General features: G+C 39.0%; 1 protein-coding gene across 1 annotated transcript in view; it reads left to right on the top strand.

Annotated features, from left to right (window-relative positions):
• The window catches only part of YWHAQ (tyrosine 3-monooxygenase/tryptophan 5-monooxygenase activation protein theta), a 36,671-nt gene extending 25,161 nt beyond the window's left edge, over window positions 1-11,510 (top strand). The window contains exons 3-6 of the mRNA XM_036097545.2: window positions 6,003-6,126; window positions 8,330-8,493; window positions 8,706-8,801; window positions 10,772-11,510. Coding sequence (XP_035953438.1) covers window positions 6,003-6,126; window positions 8,330-8,493; window positions 8,706-8,801; window positions 10,772-10,831 — 444 coding nt within the window. The 3' untranslated portion in view covers window positions 10,832-11,510. The remainder of the gene's footprint in view (window positions 1-6,002; window positions 6,127-8,329; window positions 8,494-8,705; window positions 8,802-10,771) is intronic.
• The last annotated feature ends 10,928 nt before the right edge of the window (window positions 11,511-22,438 follow it).

The raw sequence follows: 22,438 nt of genomic DNA, 5'->3' as shown, positions 1-22,438 counted from the left end.
TCTTGGATTAATCAACCTAAGTAAGAGGCAGTTACTATCTAGAGACTGTTCTTCATACATACCATGTCAGTGGTTCTTTGTACTATATATAATACTTGAAGTTAGAATGTTAGAAGAATTTAGCTCTTACCATTCAATAAATGTTCCAGTTGTTGAATAACTATATTGCCCTGTGCACCATATTAATTCTTTCGTTTGTTTTACTAATTATATATCTAACATAAGGCCAAATGCTCTTAGATATTTTTAGCTATATTAACCCTTAATTTATAGGGTAGTGATTAGAAATCCTGGCTCTAGTTTCAAATTCTGGCTCCATTTAATTAATGGACACGTTTCTGGACTCCAGTGTGATTTTTATTATCAATGGTTTGTTTATATGTAAATGATACATAAAGTGCTTAGAATGGGACTTGGCACATGTAGGACACTTGAATATTTGCTGAGTGAATGAATATAGTGAGTTTTTATGGTAATGTGTGCTGATTAAACTGATAAAAATACGTGGATAAAAATACATGGATAATGATTAGTATATATGCCCTAAAGTCAGAGATTGAATATGTTTAATGTATTAATGAATTTCAGTAAGTTACTAATAGGAAAGAGAAAACCCTTAGAACATTTTTTGTTTCCTTTTGTTAATTTTGTTTGTATTTTAAGGCTCTTCATCAGTTACCTACTCTTTTCAGTAAATCAGTTTCTTATGTAAAGAGTAAGCTATGTAATGAGGGACAGAAGCAGTTTATTTTGTCTATAAAACAGAAACCACCTAAATGAATTTAAGGTAAAGATACTGTTTAGTTTGTTGAATGCCATGGAATATTACCATTGAAGCCAGATGAATTGTTTAGAAAAACTTGATGTGATGGTAGGATTATTATATGCCAAAATAATTCACTCCTAGAGAGAGTATTAGCATTGAAGTTTTGTTTTCTTCCTAGCCTTTTCTCGAAGACATGGGATTGAAGAGGAATGGTTACTATCTAAGTTTACATCAATGTTATTACTTGACAATTTCATTTTCTTATATAGTTCTTCACAGTTTTTCTGATACAATTCTTTATTTTTATTGCCATCCTATTTGTATGAGATTAAGTTTATTCTAAGGTCCTTTAGCATCTCTTAAAGTGACCTGTATAGTAACCTATATTTTTTTCCTCTGACGTTGCTCAGGTTTGAGTTTCTTGGTCTAGAACTCAATTACTAGTCCATCTTGTAATTTTTGGTAATGAGTACACTGACTTCTTTACAAATCTCTCAGATTTCGGGGCACCTGGGTGGCTCAGTCAGTTTTGTCTGACTGTTGATTTCATCTCAGGTCATGATGTCAGGGGTCATGGGATTGAGCCCTGTGTCGGGCTCCATGCTCAGTGAAGAGTCACCTTGAGATTCTTGCTCTCTCTCAAATAAGTAAATAAATAAATCTTCAAAAAATCTCTTAAATTTTCTAAAAGGAATGTATCACTTGCCTTCTATCCAAGTCAGGTAGCACTGTGAGTGCTGGAGGGAACCCCAGTCTTCGCTCTCCAAGGCTTTCAGGATCATAAAATCTGGGGGTTGAAGATTTACAAAGGGGATCTCATGCTTAATCGAAAAGAATAATGCACAGGAGAAATTAGCGGGGGAGCTTTTAACTACATAGATATAGTTAACTGATTCCCTTTCTCTCTCCTGACTTCTTACCAATGACCTTAGGTGGAAAGATTTCTTATTCAGGGAACCACTTGTCATTTCTGATCCATACTGAGTTTTTTAAATTATTTTTTTTTAAGATTTTATTTACTTATTTGACAGAAGAGAGAGACAGCGAGAGGGAACACAAGCAGGGGGAGTGGGAGAGGGAGAAGCAGGCTTCCCACGGAGCAGGGAGCCCGATGCGGGGCTCGATCCCAGCACCCTGGGATCATGACCTGAGCCAAAGGCAGACACTTAACCAACCAACTGAGCCACCCAGACACCCCTTTAATGATTTTTTTTAAATAAAAATTGAACACTTAGGCTATATACCTTAAGTATTTATAGCTTTATTCTATCTGGCATTAATAATTAATAGTGGTTTGATACTACCTGATAATAGCCATGGTCATTTTGGTAGACATGAAGTAGAGTCCACTGTCTTTTGGGGCTAAAATACACATCTGTACTACTGATAGCACGTGGAAAGACAGAACTATTCTGTAACTGTTGTTTCCTTCGCAACGAGCTAGTGGTATCTGATGAAGAACCATGTTCCCTGGCTGAAGCTCCAGGATAGAAGTAATGTACAAGTCACTTTATAAAAGCCAGTGTTGTCAGTCGTGTATAATGGCTGTGTGCAAGCTCTAGTAATCGAAGTTAGTAATTTGAGAAAGGAAGAGTTTAGCTCATAAGTGGCTGTGTAGTTACTAGTGCAGTAGCTGTTGAGCAGCTTTCCAAAAATCTTTGGAAGGCCAGTAAGCCATCTTCAGGAGCACACCCACATCTGGCTGTGGGACTGAGGGCAGATTAGTGCTAAAATCATTTTCTTTTCTCACCCCAAGTCCTCACTCTACTCAGGCTTTTCTCAGCCTCTGTTACCACACTTGTACCACCTTTAATCACAAAGTGCTATGTCTTAAAGGTACCGAGTAGCTTTTTTTTGGTGACTAAATGTCTTCACCAGAGTTGGCACCTTTTTGGAGATCCTCTGAGATCTTGTCTTAACAGACCGACTCAATTGGAAGAAAAAGAAAAGTGAGAGGCACTTTGTTTTACATTATAGTTCCTCAGTTTGGGTACGGGCAGAGGTGGTGATTCCCACAGAATAAATACTGTGTTTGCATTATTTAATACAACTTCTCAGAATCCACTCTTGTTTAATTTTTCTTTTAAGATGGGGATGACTGGGTGCCTGGGTGGCTCAGTTGGTTAAGTCTCTGCCTTGGGCTCAGATCATGGTCCCAGGGTTCTGGGATCGAGCCCTGAATCGGGCTCCCTGCTTAGTGGGGAGCCTCCCTCTTCCTCTGCCCCTGCTCCTTTGCTCTTTCACTCAACTCTGTCTCTCAAATAAATAAATAAAATCTTAAAAAAGAAAAAAAAGGGGGGGATGACTATGAGTCAGTTTGAGATTTCAAAACAAGTGAACTTTTTGTGACAGTCTCACTGTTGCCCTCCCTCCCTGCAAAAATCCTAAATTCAGGTGTTCCCCAAAATAGTTTTTAAATTGAAAGTCATCCGTGATAGATAAAAATGGTATTAGAGTAAAAAGTTAAAGTAGTACGAATGTCTAAGATTCTGGGAAAGAGTTTCTCAGGTTCATTTTAATAACTATTAAAATTGGTGATGTTGAGCAGAAGAAATTCTTACAACCTGATCCTTTGAATCTTCTCAGGTAAGAGGATGATGGTGTGGAAGCATTAGTTTTCATGCTTGCCTCTCGTGTTTGGGTGAGCCCCTTACTGACCTCTGTTGCTGTGTTCCTGGTCCGGCAGCTTTCCACATTGAAGCCACAATTTTGATAGAGTTTGCCAATTTTATAATATATAGACATCTGGGGCTTTGTTAGGTAATTTTAAAATTAAAAATTTTGCCTGTGCTTTAGGCCCTTTAAAAATATCTTTATGTAAACTTTTAAAAATTAAGGATTTAAAATATGTTTTTCTTTTTTTAATATAATATTTTTGTTTATTTCCTTTAAAATGACTTATGGATGTAACCACCACATTTTGTTTAGGCCATTTTTAGATAAACAACAGGAACGTTCCTGAGTTAGAACTACATTTTCTAAACTTTTTCTTAGCCTTTTTTTAAAATCTGTAAACAGTCTTCTTTTACTTCTTCAGTAATATATTTAAGTGAATTTGAACGTCTTAAATGAGTTCTTCCAAACTTCTAATTTTGTACTGTAGTTGGTATTTTTATATAATGTTAATTGATAATATCAGTGGCTATTTTTCCAGAATGCAAACATGATTGTGTCTGTTCCTTGCTTAAACTTTTTCACTAGTTTCACATTGCCTAGATTAGTGCTTCTCAAACTTTGCACTGAGGCAGAAGAGTGAGAACATCTGGCTGGCTAATCACTAGCACTGAGCACTTAACATGTTGAAACTGTACCATGGGGGTGCCTGGGTGGCTCAGTCCTTAAGCGTCTGCCTTCGGCTCAGGTCACCCGGGGTCCTGGGATCAAGTCTCACATCGGGCTCCCTGCTCAGCAGGAAGCCCGCTTCTCCCTCTCCCACTCCCCCTGCTTGTGTCCCCTCTCTCGCTGTGTCTCTCTGTGTCAAATAAATAAAATCTTTAAAAAGAAAGAAAGAAAGAAACTGTACCATGCTTTCACATCCATTTATTGGTTTTAGTCCCCAAACAAACCTATGAGGTACAGGTATTAGTATCTTAAAATATCTATGAGAATTTTATTCTACTCCATAATATTTTTTTTTTTTTTTAAGATTTTATTTATTTATTTGACAGAGAGAGAGCGAGAGAGGGAACACAAGCAGGGGGAGTGGGAGAGGGAGAAGCAGGCTTCCCGCGGAGCAGGGAGCCCCATGCGGGGCTCGATCCCATGACCCTGGGATCATGACCTGAGCCGAAGGCAGAAGCTTAACGACTGAGCCACCCAGGTGCCCCCATAATATTTTTTTTTAATTTAATTTTATTATGTTAGTCACCATACATTACATCATTAGTTTTTGATGTAGTGTTCCATGATTCATTGTTTGCGTATAACCCCCAGTGCTCCATGCAGTACATGCCCTCCTTAATACCCATCACCAGGCTAACCCACCCCCCACTTCCCCATAATATTTTTATGACAAAACGATATTTATTTACCATCAAGTAAAATTGATAGTCCAAAAAGATCTCTATCATATTTGTCTTCTGTGATTTTTTGTTTTTTAGGATTTTATTTTTAAGTAATCTTTACACCCAGTGCAGGGCTCAAACTCAAAACTCGGAGATCAAGATTGCATGCCCCACTGACTGAGCCAGCCAGGCACCCCTCTTTTGCAACTTTTTATTCTTCTGGGACACCTTGTACAAATCCCTCAGTTTGAGAGGCACTAGCTCATTGGATCAAGTGTGTATTTCTTTGAATAAAATAGGAAATGAAGACATACTTAATTGCTAACCCAATTTTTTCAAATAATTCTATTCAGTAGACGTGACCGTCAGATTGCTGTATGTATTTGTAGACTGCTTTCTCTTGATCCCTGTACTTACCCTTACTTTGGGTGAGCACTGCTCTGCTCTGGGCCATGCTGGGTGACTTGTTCTGTGATTGTACTGTTCTTCACAGTTGATGTCTTAAATGTTTCCCCTCTCTAAAATAATTGTACAGGGGTGCCTGGCTGGCTCAGTCAGTAGAGCATGTGACTCTTGATTTTGGGGTTATGAGTTCAAGCCCCACATTAGGCCTAGAGTTTTTAAACACATACACACACACACACACACACACACACACAAAAAGATGATTGCACATCCCCACTTTCAAACTGCTACATTCCTACTGTTCCTTCTTAACAAGTCAAATATCCCTTCAGGGAAGGCCTGTCTAGCTAACGGCCAGCTCCAGCACAGCCACATGCTCTCTCTGTGCTGCCATTGTCCCCTATTCACATATTCTTAACGCCTGGCATATGGTATTGGTGTACTTACTGCTTTTCTTACTAAACTGTGAGCTCCTTGAGGGCAAGAACTTTGTGTTTTCTTTATATCCCCTCTGGCCAAATACAGCACCCGGCACCCAGCCAGCACCAAGAAATGCTTGCTTGAATGAATGGATGGGTGAAAAGACAGGCTCTTTCTATTTAGTGTTTGATGTAACCTAGCGCTACTATTAGAAACTACGGCTTGCTATGAGCCAAAGCATTCAACTCATGACAACCACGTGACCCCTGCTCTCAGCCTGTGCTTCAAGTCCAAGGCAGTATGGATGTAGTTACTGTGGTAGTTAATGATTCAAATGCATATCATTGTTCTTGTCTGTAATAAAATAGCTTTTTATTGGTACTCGTATTTTATCTTCTTTCTTTCAGGAATTGTTGGATAAGTATTTAATAGCCAATGCAACTAATCCAGAGAGTAAGGTGTTCTATCTGAAAATGAAGGGAGATTACTTCCGGTACCTTGCTGAAGTTGCATGTGGTGATGATCGAAAACGTAAGTTTGTTTGGTTTATGGGTAAAATTAAAAATAAAAAAGGAAGGGAGGATAAATGGGGTACTGCGACAGTAATCTCTATGTAATCTCCAGGCCCTCTGTAACTTTTTTAAAATCTTGGAATCTTAAAAAAAATCTTGGAATCTACATAAAAGAAAATTAATGTTACCTTAATGTTCTCAAAAATGAAAACAATCATGAATTTACATTATGTACTGTTTTTGAAAAACTCATAAACTCTGATTATAATCTGCTAAGGTATTATTTAAAAGAGGCTTAATCTTGGGCGCCTGGGTGGCTCAGTCAGTTAAGCGTCCTACTCTTGATCAGCTCAGGTCTGGATCACATGGTCCTGAATTCAGGCCCTGCGATGGGCTCCACACTGGGGTGGAGCCTACTTAAAAAGTAATAATAATAAAAAAAAAAAGAGGCTTAATTTTTTATACTTTAGAATTTGGTTAAGCACATTTTTAGCCTCCTCGTCATTTGCATATGCTTTGAGAGATTGTGTTGTCACGTGGCCTTTTGTGTCATTGTACCTTGAAACTTAACTGGAAGTCACATACAGAATATAGAGACAGGATGTACTTTTTCCGTTTGATGTACTAATTAACTACTACCTTCCTATTTTGAAGGATCATTCCATTGACTGCTAAGTATATATAACCAAATTTCTGAGGAAGAGAGGTGAGATGAGAGTGTTGCTGGTATATAATTTGTCATAGGAAATATAGATATGGGAAAGAGAATAACTGAATTGCTGGACTTAATTGTAAAAAGATCAAAGTGATTTATTAGCAGTGGACTCAGTCTCTGGGAGTATTAGTAGCTGAGGTCCTATTAAATTTTGTGTATGTGCCTGCTACCATATTTATCAAGTTCTAGGTAGAAGTTGCACCTAATTCCGTATTTCCAGTAGGCTCATTACTTTGTTTTTTAATTTTGCCCCATCCAAAAAGAGTGTGCACCCTCAAGTAGTTACTGTGGCTTCCTACCCTCACAGAGGTACTAACTGAAAGTGGAACAGTTTACCATCCTAAATATCAGTGTAATTGAAGATACAAAGAGAAAACTGTTGTATCCCGCTATAATAAAATTTGTATACTAAACTTATTATTGATGTATAATTTCTGTTGTCATAAAGATAGTAAAGCTGAAAGTGACAGATATTTGCAAGTCACAAGGATACAAGGATGTCTTTGGAAGACTGGGACATAGCCCCAGCATTAATCTGATTTAGCCGTCTCTGGCTCATTGGCATTTCTCTTCCTATCCATGGAATACTCCAATAGTCTGGGACTCGTAGATAGTCTGTATTTATAGCCTAGGAGCTGAGACACCTTACTACTACTCATTGTAGTATTTCCTTATATGCCAAGCAGCAAGAACTCCTTACTATGTGAGGGCTGTACCAGCCATATTTAGATCAATAAATATGCCATTTCAGAGGGAGGAAAATGCACATATTCAGGCCATAAAAGGCTAACTTTACATTTCTGTTCTGGTCGGTATTTCTAAAGCTGTAATGGGCCAGTGGTCTCATTGAGAAAACCTACTTACCCTTTTGAAAGCATGGATACAATCAGGGTAGTATTGGTAATAATTATTGAACAGTTTTTTCAGGAAGGTGACATTTTTACTAGGCCAGTAATCAGCCTCTGGTCAGAGCAGATTTTGTTCTGTATATTGACACTTTCATATTGCCTTTCACATAATGTATCTTGAGACCAAGGATCAGTATTGTCTTTACAAATCACAAAAATAGAGATTTTGGTGGTGATGATCTTTGTAAAGTGTTTTCATTATTTTGAGAAGAGGTATTACAGCCAAAATTTTTTCTAGCTTTATTGAGATATTATTGACATATGTCAGTCAAATTATTTTTAAATTACTGCATTTCTAATTAGTAAAATTAAAAGAAATGGAAAAAGAAAATTGTTTTAGTTACAGATTTAGAAAAGTCTGATTGCACTATCTCATGTTGTTGGGGTTTTTTTTAAAGCTGAAGCAAGCAACATTATAAACTAGTTTCTCAGTAACCCAGTATGAGGTAATGTTTTTGGTTTGCTGCCATGGTTTTAAAGGAAGGCCACAGAGAAAAATCCAGCTCTACGTGAGGTAGTAGCATATGGTAGAGGTTAATGTGCTCTGTACTTGATGGATATTTTCAGTATTGTGCCTTTTTTTTTTTTTCCCTTCACAGAAACGATAGATAATTCCCAAGGAGCTTACCAAGAAGCTTTTGATATAAGCAAGAAGGAGATGCAGCCCACACACCCAATCCGCCTGGGACTGGCTCTTAACTTTTCTGTATTTTACTATGAGATCCTTAATAACCCCGAGCTTGCCTGCACACTGGCCAAAACAGTAAGTTTCAGGTCATTCTCATAAGTTCTTACTCCTACTGATAAGGTCATTGTCATAAACTGGAAATCTGTGGAAATGACTCACTGAGTTTTATTTTTAATTGATAGTAGAACATAAAGTGGATGTTCACCTATTTTATAAAAATGGTTTGTAATTGTAATCAGTTTGTGTTCATGCAAATATTGTTTACCATGGCTATTAATGTTTACCAGGCTTTCGATGAGGCCATTGCAGAACTTGATACACTGAATGAAGATTCATACAAAGACAGCACCCTCATCATGCAGTTGCTTAGAGACAACCTAACAGTGAGTTGTTCATTCTTTTTAATTTTATTTTCTTTTTAAGAAGAAAGGTACTTCTGTTTTACTTCAGTCTCCCTATCTTTTGGGGCCGTTATGTAAGAGCTACACTTTCTCTTAGAAAATGAATATAGAAATATGTAAGTAAAATTATTAAGTGCTTGTTAGTATTTTGTATTGGCCAACTGTTCTTTTGTGGGCAGATTTTCAAGTTGAATAGGCATTTTATCAGACCTAGACCTTCCTGAGAAGGTACTAAGATTGTAGGAACTCTTAATATTAACATCACTATTTCATTGGAATGAAGATGTTGATAAAATATGTTAATATAGAAAGTTGTCTTGGTTGCATTATTTTCTTCCTTTGGGTAAATTAGCTACAGCAAGTTAGGGACTATAAGCTTTCCTAAAATCACGTTGAAGTGCCTTGTTTTAATAAAAATTTACTTTGTGAAATCTACATGTCTTACAGGCATTTGATGGGGAATAAACCTTAACTTCCATTTATTCCACCTATGCCTCTAGGCCAAAACCTGTTCCACTTAATTATCTTTGTTTTTCTTTTGTTTTTCTCCCTCCTTCTTGGATAGGCAGATAATGAAGGGAAAAGTAACGGAGAAAAAAATAAAATTTGAACTTTACTTAGCTTCTTTTATAGGTTCCAGTAAATTTGATATGTCAACAATTTTAGACAAAACGTGGCAGAAGAGACTATACCTTTTAGTATAAATGTAGTTCTCCAGGCCTTCAGTTTGGAGCTTTATCTTTTGCTAGAAAGGGTTTTTTATTTATTTATTTATTTATTTTTATGTTAGTACCATATCTGTTCACCTTTGCTGAACAAGGAAATTGTGACACTTCATTCCAAGCCATTAGAATTCCCTGTACTTGTGGGGTAACAGTAGAATGATGGGCATAAAACACTTCCATAGAAGAAAAGCAAACTGAGCCAATACACCTCTTAGGAATACTATGGAGCTGCTGTATTTTTTAACTGGTTTTGTTTTATTTTTTCTCTTACAGAGACAGCTTTTTAGAGATACTTGTTCTGTGTTTTTACTTATTTTAGTATTTTAACAATCACTTAAAGATTATATAAAATTCTAGCTTTTCTAGAATGCTAGAAATGCCACTAGTCTCTTGGTGTTGATCTAATAGTAATTCATTTTTTTGAACTGTTGATTGTAGTCAATAACTATTGATGATTCCCTTCTTCACTTCATTGTTCCATCCTGAAATTGGAGAGTTCTTGGCGATCAGTTCTGTTTTAACATCTTAGCTAATTCAGGAATGCTTTCCGTGTACCTTCACACCCACTGCTACTTAATGCTTTCCGTGTACCTTCCCACCGACTGCTACTTCCTTCTAACTTCCATCACCTGCTCCCATTTAACCCTCGGCCACACGCACAGTGGGTCTGCCCCTTTTTCCATATAATGGAAAAGGCCTCTCATCTTAGCTAATTCAGGAATGCTTTCCGTGTACCTTCACACCCACTGCTACTTCCTTCTAACTTCCATCACCCGCTCCCATTTAACCCTCGGCCACACACACAGTGGGTCTGCCCTTTTTCCCATATAATGGAAAAGGCCTCTCAAATATTTGGAAACCGTTATTATGACTGTGGTTCGCTTCCCCCCTTAAAATTTTTTTTGCCTTATTCAGCTTATAAATTATATTTCAGTAGTGCTTTCGAGAAGAGCATTGGGCTGCTGTGAATGGAGATACTGTTAAATTTTCTAAGGATATTGCCTTGTTTTGTTTTGTTTTTTAATTATACTATTAAAAAAGAGAGAAAGCTTTAAAAATGTATTCAAATAGTGTATGTTTGTGTGTCATTTGTAAATGCATAGTGAAAGGTTTACAAAGATATACTTTGGAGGAGGAGTTGGTGGTGTTTGGGATTTTGAGAAATCTTCCATTCTTAGTCACAGTCTCTATTGTCTGGATAACTTATTATGATTTTTTTTTTCCTAGTTATGGACATCAGACAGTGCAGGAGAAGAATGTGATGCGGCAGAAGGGGCAGAAAACTAAATGCATACAGGGTGGTCATCCTTCTTCCCCTCAAGAAACCTTTTTACTCATCTCCATTCCTTATTCTATTTGGATTTCCTATAGCAAAGAAACCCATTCTTGTGTATGGAATCAACTGTTTATAGTCTTTTCACACTGCAGCTTTGGGAAAACTCCATTCCTTGATTTGTGTTTGTCTTGGCCTTCCTGGTGTGCAGTTACTGCTGTAGAAAAGTATTAATAGCTTCATTTCATATAAACATAAGTAACTTCCAAACACTTATGTAGAGGACTAAAAATGTATCTGGTGTTGAAGTAATCTGAACCAGTTCTGCAAGTGACTGTGTTTTGTATTACTATGAAGATATGAAAATGTAGTCATTACAATTTACAAAGTGTTCTACATAACTTCTTAATTTCTACATTTCCCTCCCTTACTCTTCTTCAGGGGTTTCCTTTCAGTAAGCAACTTTTCCTTACTCTTAATGTATTCCTTTTTGGTAGGAATCCAGAAGTATTCGATTGAATGGAAAAACATTTGGCATTTCTGCGCTGGGGGTCACAAATTGAAATGCCTCCTGTATCATATATGATGGAGGTCTTGTATATCTGTGACAACAGGAAGTTTCCTTATTCATTCTTCATTGCTGCTGTTTAAGTTGACAACTTCCCTTCCCAATAAAAATTCACTTACACCTCCTGCCTTTGTAGTTCTGGTATTCACTTTACTATGAAATAAAAGTAGCATGTTGCTGCCAGAACACAAGCATTGCTTTTGGCAAATTAAGGTGCATGTCATTTCTTACTACACTAGAAAGGGAAAATAAAGTACACAAGTCCAAGTCTAAAACGTTAGTACTTTTCCATGCAGATTTGTGCACATATGAGAGGGTGTCCAGTTTGTCTAGTGATTGTCATGTAGAGAGTTGGACCACTATTGTGTGTTGCTAATCATTGACTGTAGTCCCAAAAAAGCCTTGTGGAAATGTTATGCCCTATGTAACAGCAGAGTAACATAAAATAAAACTACATTTTATAAACCATTTACTATGGCTTTGTAACAGTTGCACACTCATTTTAAGGGACAGATGAATTTACTACTTTCTGAAGTTTATTGATACTTCCCTTTTATCTTATGAAAAATGTAGTAATAATTTGTGCCTGCATTGTGATTCACTTGTCTAGGGATGCCTGGAAATGTATAAAATTGGACTATATGTTTAAGAGTTAGTGTTTAACCATAGATCAGTTTTGTGGGCCATCTCTTCCTCAGATGTAAATGATCTCTAGTTAAGTGTTATATGGAATAAAGTGGACATTTTGAAATTAGAAAAGTTAATTATGTGAGTATGAGTGCTTTGGCTGGTGTTAGAAGTATGTTTCAGTGGATATTTAAGCAGAATGTCAAAGTTTGAGAGTATATTACTTAGTTTTCAAATAATTCAGTTTTTGTAAACATTCAGTTGTACCATTAGTGAGTTTCAAATAATTTTGGTTTTATAATATCACATGGGCTGTTACACTAACCTGTCTTAAGTATTGACCTGAGAATTTATTTTAAAGTGAGAAGATAATCTGAAAAATTCAGCTGTGTAGGATTAGCCTTTATCTCCTAAAATGTGACGATGAAAAGAGAATTGAATGGGACTTGGGAGAATATCCATTTAAATATGGACTTTGGTCCCCAAAAATCTAAATCAGTATGACATTACTTTTTAAATAAAAATTTCAGTGAACATAGGAAGAACATTGTGAATTAGGAGAAAGAATTATCACATCTTAACAAGTACTGGTAAGTACTGTGTAATCACTGAGTTACCAAAGTAGCCTTCCTTCCTTTTTTTTGTTTTGTTTTGTTTTAAGATTTTATTTATTTATTTGAGAGAGAGAGAGAGCAAGCATGAGCAGAGGGAGTGGGGGGCAGAGGAAGAGGGAGAAGCTGACGCCCCACTGAACAGGGAGCCCGACGCAGGACTCCATCCCAGGACCCTGGGATTGTGACCTGAGCCGAAGGCAGACCTTAACCAACTGAGCCACCCAGGCGCCCCCAAAGTAGCCTTCCTTCTTAAAAAGCAGATTATTCTCAGCATTTAGTTTCATGTAAATCTCTCCTTGCTTTAGGAGAAAGTGGCATCTTTAAAAGGAGTCCAGCCTTGTGGTATCTCCTTTGACCCTCTGATTCTGGGACTTTCCTGCAACAGATACAGAGGATATTTGTAGAACACTGCTGAGAACTTAGTAGTAGGAGAGAAAACACCTTTTCTCAGGGGAAAGGAATACGTGAATAAAGTTTCTGGTGGAGGGAAGGTTCAAAGACGTGTTTGTATTTAACTTTTTAAATTTCAGACATCAGAAGTGTTAAATGTTAACTACCTATTTTGTAGTTCGAGCTTAATTGGCAGGGTGGGTTTTTTTTTTTTTTAATATCCTTTTGGTTTTAATAACAAAATAATTTGGGGGGGTATTGCATTCTAACATTGACTATCCAAAATAGAAGCATTGGGGATTTCTGTTCCAGCATAGAGTACAGTGAGCTATGATTTGTTGATTTTATTTTATTTATTTATTTTTTAAAGATTTTATGTATTTATTTGACAGAGAGAGACACAGTGAGAGGGGGAACACAAGCAGGGGGAGTGGGAGAGGGAGAAGCAGGCCTCCTGCGGAGCAGGGAGCCTGATGTAGGGCTCGATCCCAGGACCCTGGGATGATGACCTGAGCTGAAGACAGATGCCTAACGACTGAGCCACCCAGGCGCCCCGATTTGTTGATTTTAGATTGGAAAAGAAAAACTACTTTTTGGTTGGGGGGGCAGAATTGGTAAAATATACTCAGTCAGGTATATAACTTTAAATATTTATCAGTAGAGACTGTTACTTTGGTATTTTTAAAATCATGAAAAACAACTAGAAAGATGTGTAAGAATTCTAGTATAAGAGTAAAATAATTGAAGAAAATCAGAATTGTAGTCACTTATTTTTAAATGCACTGATTTTTATGGAGTTGAGCCAAACATTGAAAAACATTTGAGGCCTGTGACAGGCATGGACATGTGATTGTTTCTGTCAAATTGTGAGCCTGATTTACTTGGACTGATTATAGGTGATTGCCATCTGAATATATTAAAACTAACATTTAACCTCATCATTCTTTCAATGGTTTAGGAGGATTTTCGCTTTAAACTGGTGAAGGTAGTTACGCTATATGTTTTCTTCTGACATACATCTGTTGTCTTCCCTTCTCTAATTTGTATTTAATGAGCTTTGCAAGAGGACACTTACCCTGTATGTATACCATGTGTAGTACTATTGAATTTTGAGGACATTGCAATTAAGTTCCAGTATAAACCACAGTGAACTTTTTTCGATCCATTCAGCGAGAGCTTAGGGAACCTATAGTACCTGAAGATACGGAGATCATCATCATCATGAAATCCAGTTTGAAGCAGTCTTGCCATTTACTGCTTATCCACATTTTACTTGCCAATGACTATATGCCTTCAGAACTGATGTTTTAAAGGGAATAAGTACTAAATACCCAGAGAAAAGAGCTGGAGGATTCCTCATCTTCAGTTTAAAATTATAACACCTTAAGCATGTCCATAAATGTTCCAGCCCTTTTGCTTTACTTAAGGGAACCAGTATTGATTGAGTGGATTCTGGCGCCTGGTCAAGTGCTGTGCACATTCATACTTAATCCTCTCAACTGCCCTGCCAAGTACATTTCCCCTTGACTGATGGGACATCTGATCAGGAAAAAAATGAAATTATTTGTCCAAAGTTATGTGTCTTATTAAGTGGCAGACCCAGAGTGTGAACTCTGATGCCATACCAAGTTCATTTCTATGCCACTGTTCCTGCTGTGGGTGCTTCAGTTTGCTTACTAGAGTGAATAAATACAGTTAGTAATTTATCTTCTGTTCTATTTGGAAGCTTGGGGGGTTTTTGTTTTTGTTTTACCTCTTCCTCAACTCCCCCCAGTCTCCTTATTCTGTCAGTTTTGCCTGTTGAGTAAAACCTCAAAAGCAGCTCGAGAAATTGTAGGATATGTTGGACCTAAGTCATGGTATGGAAACAAGTCCAGAAAGACCAACTGACTTACCTGAGGGCCCAGCAACTAGCTAATGCTTGGCCTGAAACTAGACAGAAGAACTAGATGCAAATAACCAAATTTTCAGTAATTCTATACTGGCTAAATTGAAAAGGATTTTCAATGAAAATTACTCTCTTCTGGTCACTGAGATTTAGAAAATGAAGGCTTTAATATATGTTTCTCTGATTTTTTTTTTTAAGGTGTGAGCCCTTTGACAATCTTCAGAAAGTAAGGAAATAACATTCATTGCCAAGCATTATTTGTCAAATTTATGATTCAAATATGTTGTTTGTTGTGTATGCTTTCCGCTGAAGGCCGTTGAATAATCCGTATTCATCATGTTCAGTGCTTTCTTATAGTAGGAGGGCCACAGTTCCAGCCCAGGCTTCCACTCACACTGCTACATGTGGTCTTGGACCAGCATGTTGAGGCCTGACTTTCCCATCTCAACCTCAACAGCTTCTGTTTCTAAAGCATTTTCACAAATATAACTCCATTTCATGAAATTTGGGGGTTAGATTTTTCTCCTGATTTATGGAGGAGAAAACAAGCACAGAAGCTAGGACAGGTAGTGGGTGTCAGGATTTGAAACTGAGTAGCCTGCTTTCAAGTTGGTACCCAGCTCCTGCGCTACATTGCCCCTTTTTTGGAGATTAAAGCAATGATATTAGATTGCTACTTCTCAAGTTTTAGGTTATATCCAGGTAGTGGATCTTGGGAACTTGGTCACTGCCAAGCAGTGAGTCCCTTAATGCCCTTTAGAAAAAAGGGGAGACCCCCTGTTTTGAAAGTGATGCTTTTATTCCACATTGCTTGAGGGATTCTGTACAGATTAATTCTTTTATCATTCCTTTGTCCTCAGACACTATTTCTGCAACATATCATGACCTTGGCATAAGACTGCCCAGGAAGTACTTAAATCCTGGAAGCAGGGCAGAGTTAGGATTTACTCAGCGAGCAAAGAGGCTTATTGAGGGCTTTCATGCGATACGAATTACTAAATACAATCCGTTCAAAACTCAGGGTTGAGCCCTGAGTAAAAAAAAAAAAAAGTTATAATAGGCCTTACAACTCTAGGCCCTTAAATTCTTTTGTGTGAGCTGGAATACAGCTGTTTCAGGAATATTTGGCTTCTTACTCAAATGCTTATCAAAAGGGTTAAGTACTATCATTTGAACTAAAGATTTAGTAATTTCCTTGCTAATTCAGACATAAAATTACATGCTATAGGCTCATTTGTTTGAGATGCGGGGCTGTGGGAGGCTGGCTTGGTTCTCTGCTCGGGCATTTGCTTTGCTCTTGCTTGTGATATTGTGCCACTGACTTGAGGATAGCCGTACTGTCACCTAGGCTATTCAGAAATGCCCTGTTATTTTTTTTTTAAGATTTTATTTATTTATTTATTTGAGAGAGAGAGAATGAGAGGGGGGAGGGTCAGAGGGAGAAGCAGACTCCCCGCCGAGCAGGGAGCCCGATGCGGGACTCCATCCAGGGACTCCAGGATCATGACCTGAGCCGAAGGCAGTCGCTTAACCAACTGAGCCACTCAGGCGCCCTGCCCTGTTGTTATTAATAGATACTTGACTATATATACAAAAATCAATTTTCTTTCTGTGACAATCTGCCGTTGTTTCCTAGATGTCATTGGTGAAAACCTGAAGAGGTTTGTTTGAAGCCAACTGAAATTTAACTTAGAGAGCAGCCTGATTTTCTTTCCTTGACGCCGATGTAGAGGAATTAAACCCATTTAATGAGGCTCAGGTTAAACTCATTTCTGAGAATGTGTGGATGTGTATCCTGGAAGTTGGCGTTTATTATAAAAATACCTGCCATTCATTCCATACTTTCGGGCTCGAAGAACTCAGGCGCCTGGCAGAGACTAGACCTCCTGTTTCTCATTTTCAGCCAACATCACCTGGTTTTTTACCCATCTGGATTTAGTACTTAGCTCTCTTCCTCCATCCTAGACCTGAGGGTCTTCAGAGAAGGCCCTGCGTTTCAGCCATTGTCCTTGACACATGGATGTTCTTCCAGCTATCCTGGAACTCGGTAAGAACCTTGGAGGATTCACTGCAAAGATCTCTTGAGAGACGGTGTGACTTAAATGGAAAGAGTAGCAGCCTGGAAGTCAAAAAGGTCTAACTTACATGTTCGTTCGTTCATTCATTCATTCACTCATTCACTATTGAGTGCCTGCTATGAGCCAAGGACTGTACTGGGTACTAGAACTTGGAGCTCTGCCACTCTCTGGTTGTAGGCTTAATCTCGCTTAGCTTCAGTTTTCTTACCTATGAAAGGTAGACACCTGTTCTGCCCGTGAGCCTATGTGTGTATTTCCAAGTGTAAAGGAATGTGGAATATATGTATGTGGAACACTTACGTGGGAAAGAAGCCTAATTTCAAAATTGGAAAGATCTAATAAAGTGAAAACAGTCTTGTGGATCAGAAAATCAACTACTCTTTGAATAGACCTGTTGCCCTAGGTTTTCAAGGACATAGATACAAAAAGAAAATGTAAACTTGGGAGTGCAAAGTTTAAAAAAAAATTAAGCAATAGTTTTGCTTCTAATTAGCATTCTCTGGTGGAATAAAATGGGGAAAGGTCATCATGTTAAAATAAGAAAAATCAAGACCCAGAGAATAAGTGCCAAGAAGAAATGCCTTCCTTTCTCAAGAGTTAACTGATAAGTGATTGATGGTGCCTCCAGGCCGTAATTACCAACTTCAGCCAGCATCAGGAGTACCGGGAGGGCCTGCCGAAACAGTTTTTGATTCGGTAGGTGTGGGGTAGCGCCCGTAAATAATGTGCATTTGTAATAAATTCCAAAGTGGTGCCGATGCTGGTCAGGACTTGGTAATTCTGAACCACTGCTTCAAGGAAGCATGAACAATTATTTAACTCCGGCTGAGTTTCACAGCAGGGAAGTAAAAAGTTAAAAGATTCTGGCTGGAGCAGGACACTGTTGAGATTTGTGCTCCCCTGAAGCTAATGAATGAGAGGGTCTTCCTTTCAGCAACGGAAATTGATTGGGTTGTATATGCAGAAGAGCACTGGAGACTCTGGATAACTCTGCCTCGGCCCTCAGTCACTGCCCATGTCAACAGTTTTGTATTAAAAGCAAAAATAAAATACAGTTTTACTCTTATCCTGACCAAGAAGATTTCATGACTTGACAAGATGCTGAGAGGAATAAGTAAGTAGATTTCAACCTTAAGATTGTAGTTAAGGAAGCCAGGGATCTGGGTGCCAGGGTTGAGGCCAGAGGTCTGCATTTGGTATTAGTGGGAGAGCGGTGTTGTTGGGAGACTGGCCCCAAGCTTGAGGCAGGAAGCAGGGATGTGTCTCAGCAATGAGCAGGAGGCCTAGAAACTTGTTAGGGCATCGTGTGAGCTGACTTAATGGTTCTATGGGTCATCAGGGTCAAACTGGTGCCCAATATTCCTGTTAGAAGGAACTTGAGTTCCTCTATTTTTATTCACCAATCCCTCCTGCTTCTCTCTTTTTAAAAGCTCTAATAGAAGAACTAATAGGTAGGCATTTAGTGTTGTGTTCACATATTTCATTTGCTTTTAAGGTGCAGGGCTATAGTAAAAGGAACAGAAAGTGGTGGCGCCTGGGTGGCTCAGTCGTTAAGCATCTGCCTTCGGCTCAGGTCATGATCCCAGGGTCCTGGGATCGGGCCCCGCATTGGGCTCCCTGCTCCGCGGGAAACCTGCTTCTCCCTCTCCCACCCCCCTGCTTGTGTTCCCTCTCTCGCTGTGTCTCTCCCTGTCAAATAAACAAAATCTTAAAAAAAAAAAAGATCAGAAAGCTGTATCAGGCTGGACCACAAGTGTTTCCTGTAGGGGGGACAGATATCCCAGAGTGAACTCTGCAAGTTTTGCTTAAGTTTCTAATAGATCAAATAATGAGAAGGATAGAGACGTGATGTTCAAGCCTCTGTTGCTCACCTAGTATGTTTCCATTCATGCTGTTTTGGCAATAGGATTTGACGATCTAGAAGGGCTGGCTTCACCTCTCAAGTGTATGGTCTGAGGGGACGTGCATAATGAACACCTGGGACACCAAACACCCCAAAACACAATGCCTGTCCCACGTGGTGGCTCAATAGATCTCCTCCGTGAATGAAATGTGTGCAGTATGCTAGCAGAAACGGCTTGAGTTTGGGCATGGAACATGAGTTGCAGCCTGCAGAAGTGTGGAAAAGGAGGCTGATCTCCATATTATAGGATGCTAGCTAGAATTTGTTTTATCACCTGCTAATACAGTTCCTGAACTTATGCCAAATTCTACAGGTGTTTGTTATGAAGGTGAAGTCACGTGGCTCTGGATTTGAATCTTGTGACCTTGGGCAAGTCACCTCATATGTAAAATAGGGATAATGCTTCCAAGGGTTGCTAGAGAATTAGATGCAGTAATTTATGTATCTTACATGCAATAAATATTTGATTATGATATGCAAGACAAATGTGCCAGATGAATAAAACAACAAGGGCCTGGTTCAGGCAATAGTAGGAATCCGGTAGATGTCTCCCTAACATACGGTGCTTCATGCCACTATATCATTTTGTGTTAATTTTTTATATAAAATAATTTATTATTCTTTGCTGAAGTATTTTAAAGCAAATAACAGGCATTCTGTATTTTTACTACATAATTCAGTGTACATCTCTTAAGAAATATGGCATTTTCTTTCATTATAACAGCCATTTCACACCTAATAAAATCACATCCATTCTTTGGCATCATCTAGTCAGTCCATAGTCATGCTTCCTCAGTTGTCTCAAAAATACATTTCTAGTGGTTTGCTGGAGTCTGGACCACATGTTGCATTTGTTTACAGTGTTCTCATCTCAATCTCGAGGATGCCTCTTTTTTCGGGTATGGGCATTGCCTTGTTGCAGAAACAGGATAGGTTCCTTTAGAATGCCTCCCATTTTAGATTGGTCTCTTGCTTCCTTGTGGTTTTATTTAGCTAGTTCCTTTATCCCCCATCCATATCTCCTATAAGTGGAAGTTAGCTCAAGAGGCTTTTATTAGATTCAAGTTCAGCTTTTCTGGCAAGAATCTTCAGCTGTACTGTGTGCTTCAATGTGGCACATCAAGAGATGCCACATGCTTATGGATCTTTATCAGTACTGTTCCCCATGTCTGGAATGTCCTTCCTTTCCCTTTCTGCCTAGCAAACTTCTATTCATCCTTCAAAACCTTGTTTTGTTGAAGTAAAGCTAGAGAAAACCCATTGCTAACTTATTCAAAGTGAAGAAGGTTCCTGATGGTTCTGGGGAGATGTTACTTCTTAGGTAGAAATGGGATACTAATCACTTTCTCAATTCTTTATAGGTTAAACCAGAGTTAAGAGAGATTACAAACCCAAATTATGCTGCCCTCCCTATCTTTCTCTTCTTAAGAAGAATCTCAAGGGCAAATATCTCCCTACCTCTCCAGGTGTAAAGAGAACATTGTATCCTTTCACATCTCCCAAAACTCATTTGAATTTTGCATTAAGCACTCAACTTTGCCCTGTTACTAAGGCATCAGAGGTGACAACTGGTGAATAATTGGTCTTCCAGCTATTCTTTTTGCATATATTGTGCTGTGTGGATGTTCCTGTTACTACCAGCTGTTGGACTGCACACTCATGCATCAGTTGGCAATCAAAAACTAGCCTGTCTCAGCAGGGGCCCTGTTTTAAGAGTTGTCTAAAGAGTTAACCACTGTTAAGGCGACAGAGCCCTAGACTGGAGATCAGAGGCCTGGGCTATCATTCCCGGTATTAACTTTCTGGGGACTTGGAGAAAATCACTGAACCTCTTTCTGGAAACTTCAGGAAGGCTTAGGGATTCTATGAAGATATTTCTCGAGTATTTCAGACCCAAAGGCTCTGCTTTGGTCTATATAAAATAGATTGTTGCATTGTTTCTGCAAAAGATTCCTTTTGGGGATAGAGTGCTATAGCTAAAAGTAACAACAATCCAAAAAAGGAGGGGGGCTTGAAAACATCACTGGACTAGATGACAACCACAGTCCTTTTGTATATTTAAAAATTACGGGCACGGGCGCCTGGGTGGCTCAGTTCATTAAGTGACTGCCTTCGAGGTCATGATCCTGGAGTGCTGGGATTGAGTCCCACATTGGGCTCCCGGCTCAGCGGGGAGCCTGCTTCTCCCTCTGACCCTCTCCCCTCTCATGCTGTTTCTCTTTCTCTCTCTCTCTCTCTCTCAAATAAATAAATAAATAAATAAATAAAATCTAAAAAAAAAAATCATATCTATGTCACTAACTGGAGGTTTGTTTGCTTGTTTTTTTAAGTAATCTCCACACTCAACATAGGGCTGGAACTCACAACCCCAAGACCAAGAAATCAATACCAACTGAGCCAGCCAGGTGCCCCACTACCTGGAAATTTTTTTTTTTTTAAGATTTATTTATTTGAGAGAGAGAAAGAGAGCAGGGGGAGGGGCAGAGGGAGAGAGAGAATCCTGAAGCAAACTCCTCTCTGAGCGTGGAGCCCGAAAAGGGGCTGGACCCCAAGACCCCAAGACCATGACCTGAGCCAAAATCAAGAGTCAGACTCTCAACTGACTGAGCCACCCAGGCACCCCTACCTAGAATTTTTAATGGATGTCTGCTTTGAAATTATTTTGAGAACAAGGCAAAATGTAAATAAGTCAATACATAACTAGGAGGGCTATACACGATCCTGAAAATAAGCCAGTATTGTAATACAGCATCAGTTTACTTACCTGGTCTACACTGCTTCAGAGTAAGCCAATAAATAAATGGTAATGTTCCCCACCCCACCCCGCAAGTCTGTTATGTTCTGGCTCTTCAGTGTGATCCGTCCCTCGGAAGCAAAGCACAGGACTGTGTGTAGATCAGAATTAAGGAATTCCCACAATGGAGAGAGGCACCACTAGACCAACAGTTCTCACTGGTTTTCATGTATAAGCTGAACAGCATGGAAGCAAGAGTGCTTCTTTCTGTTGTCTAGATTCTATGATGGTTTTATAAGCAGAGCTCACTGATCAAGATCCTAGACCCTGACCTCTTGGCTCCCTGCAGCGATGCCATGGTCAGCTGTGTGCACTGCCCACTGCCCAACTCATTACACCATTCACATCGGCCATAACATGGAGAGCTACCGCCTTAGAGCAAGGAGTCAGCAGCACAGACCCCCCAGCTCTGTGACCTCTTTCTCCTAAACCACATTATGGGTAAAAGATCTGCTTTTGTATAAAAAGCACAGGCTCATTCCTTTTTTTTTTTTTATTTATTTATTTGAGAGAGAGAATGAGAGAGCGAGAGAGAGCACATGAGAGGGGGGAGGGTCAGAGGGAGAAGCAGACTCCCTGCTGAGCAGGGAGCCCGATGCGGGACTCGATCCGGAGACTCCAGGATCATGACCTGAGCCGAAGGCAGTCGCTTAACCAACTGAGCCACCCAGGCACCCCCAGGCTCATTCCTAATAAGCCAGGACTCTCCAAACCTAAATTTGTTTTTCTTTAATAAACTTTTTTTTTTTTTTTTTAAGA

The sequence above is a fragment of the Halichoerus grypus genome, chromosome 10, assembly GCF_964656455.1.
Source record: "Halichoerus grypus chromosome 10, mHalGry1.hap1.1, whole genome shotgun sequence".
Classification (NCBI taxonomy): Eukaryota; Metazoa; Chordata; class Mammalia; order Carnivora; family Phocidae; genus Halichoerus; species Halichoerus grypus.
This window is presented reverse-complemented; position numbering and strand designations above follow the sequence as displayed.